General features: G+C 57.0%; 1 protein-coding gene across 1 annotated transcript in view; it reads left to right on the top strand.

Annotated features, from left to right (window-relative positions):
* Window positions 1-451: 451 nt before the first annotated feature.
* LOC103808115 (signal peptide, CUB and EGF-like domain-containing protein 3) overlaps window positions 452-2,368 on the top strand; it is a gene marked incomplete at its 5' end in the record, with an annotated part of 4,643 nt that continues 2,726 nt past the window's right edge. Inside the window, 2 exons of the mRNA XM_009080878.1 lie at window positions 452-574; window positions 1,500-1,625. Of these exons, the coding sequence (XP_009079126.1) occupies window positions 452-574; window positions 1,500-1,625 (249 nt within the window). The remainder of the gene's footprint in view (window positions 575-1,499; window positions 1,626-2,368) is intronic.

The following is a 2,368-nucleotide window of genomic DNA, read 5'->3' on the forward strand; positions in this document are numbered from 1 at the left end:
TTATTTCGTGTGGTCCTTACTAATTCATGCACATTCCTCAGCACCTAGGAATAGAAAGTGATGACGATTATTTGGGTGACTGGTCGACTCAGGAAACAGCTAATTGGAGACAGAGACTTTCACCTCTGCCAGGGCTGGCTCCAGCCTGGACTAGGGGTGCCTGAGCAGTGTTCCCTATCATCAGACACATGTAAGGGCCAGGAGTCTCAGGGTGACATGTACTAGAGGGGGTACAGGCCGTGCTCTTCGGGAGCAGACCCAGCAACTCACCGTGTCCCAGAGTGAGCCTGACACCCATTGCGTCGGGGCTGGGTGCCATGAAGCCACTCATAAGCAAAGCAGCAGCATTGCTCCCTCGACCCTCTCTGATCCATGGGCTGTGGGTCCCATGGGGATGGGGTAGAGCTCCCTGTCTCTCTCCCCATCGCTCTCCCCACCTGTCCTCTTGCAGATGTCGATGAGTGCGTGGAGGGCACCGACAACTGCCACATCGACGCCATCTGCCAGAACACCCCCAAGTCCTACAAGTGCATCTGCAAGTCCGGATACACCGGTGACGGGAAGCACTGCAAAGGTAGGGACACACTGCCACTGCTGGAGCCGGACCCAGAGTCCCACTGACGAGCAACAGCCCCAGGCTGGTGATGGCTCATCAGCACTGTCCCCTGCCCTAGCAAAAAGGCCACTTGTTTTCACCAGCCCATTGCAAACCTTTTGTTCCCCTTTTCTGCCCCAAACCCCTGTCCTGTTGACACCGAAGTGCATGGGGACAGAGAGGACTATGACTGCCCTTGCTGGTGATGGTGACAGCCATCATGTTTGCAAGGCTGGACTGCCCAGCCCCAGGAAGGTCACTTGGGGTGTTTCAAACAAAGCTGGGATTTTTCTCCTGCAAGATTTCTGACCCTGTAGTTGCAGAGCTGTGTTAGCAGCTAAAACATGATAAACAAACATAAGATACAGCAATACAGATAATGTAGACATCAACATAGATGCAGATATAGATGTAAATGTAGATATTGATGTTGGTATATGCAGTTGAGTGAGGAATGGAAACAAAATGGTCTCCTTGGAGGAGCAGCGGCAGGAAAGGAGGAATGGGGCAGGGATAAAATTCCAGCTCTGCTCAAAGCAGGTCCAGGGTCAGGATGGGCCGAGTACAAATAGCGGAGGGATTAAAGCGCTCCAGGCACAGCAGGACTTCGCCATGGAGACGCAGGGAAATCTTGTGTGTTCCCAGCCAAGGCTGTAAGACAGTGCATTGGCTGGGGGTCCAGGGCCTAGACTGGGGAGAACAAGGGTGTTCTTGCAGGGTGTGGAGGGATGCTGCAGGTGATAATGGAGCTGGGGACCTGCTGGAATAGGCAGAGAGAACAGGAGATCACAGGGCACAATATCAGCCAGGTCAGAAAGACGCTGGAGATGGGGAGCAGCACCCATGTGGTGGGTTGGCCACTCGCCACCAGGGCAGCTCGATCTCCTGCCCTCCTTCTCCCCAGATGTTGACGAGTGTGAGCGAGAGGACAACGCAGGCTGCGTCCACGAGTGTGTGAACATCCCTGGCAACTACCGCTGCACCTGCTACGACGGCTTCCGCCTGGCACACGATGGCCACAACTGCTTAGGTGAGTGATGTCAGCTTGTCCCAGCCCCTCAGCAGTTCTGGCACCTTGGCACCAGCCTGTTGGCTTTCTTTGCCCGGCACCTCCGAAGCTCTGACACCCCCAGACCTGTTGCAGAGCCAGGGAACCATGGTGGTACTCCCAGGGCAGTAATCAGCTGCAGACATGTCCTGTGCTGCGACAGCTCGCCAGGGACGAGATTATTCCCCATTACATGGGTGTGATGCCAAGGGAGGATGCTCCAGCTGGGAGAAAAACTTGCTCCATGGGTCCATCCATAGACTGGAAGGGTTGGGCTAAGGCAAGGCCAGGAGGGTTTGGTTTGGGAACGCTGGACATGAGTCACAGCCTCCCTGCAGCCGCATCCTGCTGCGGCAAACGGCCGGGCCGGCAGCTCTGCTCCGCTGCCGAAGGCAAATCGAGAGGAGGCACCATCCCGGTGGGCCCCCCCTGCCACTCTCTCCGCTCGTGCTTGAGGTCAGCCCTGCACCTGCCAAAACAGATGAGTTAATAGCAAATATGATGGGGATGGGAACCAGTGAAGGGACTGGGTAAATAATCCCTGGGCCAAGACAAACCCGGCATCTGCCTACAGAGCGACCGTGCATCCTCCCTGCCACTTCCCGCCGCCTCGAGCTCCGTCCGGCTGCAGGGGAGCCAAGGCTCCCGTCAGAGCCCTGGGGCCCATCGGCTGCCCAGCCCAGCACCCTCTTCCTCCAGCGGCGCCCGCGGTGGGACCGCCAGGG

The sequence above is a fragment of the Acanthisitta chloris genome, unplaced genomic scaffold, assembly GCF_000695815.1.
Source record: "Acanthisitta chloris isolate BGI_N310 unplaced genomic scaffold, ASM69581v1 scaffold31188, whole genome shotgun sequence".
Taxonomy (NCBI): Eukaryota; Metazoa; Chordata; class Aves; order Passeriformes; family Acanthisittidae; genus Acanthisitta; species Acanthisitta chloris.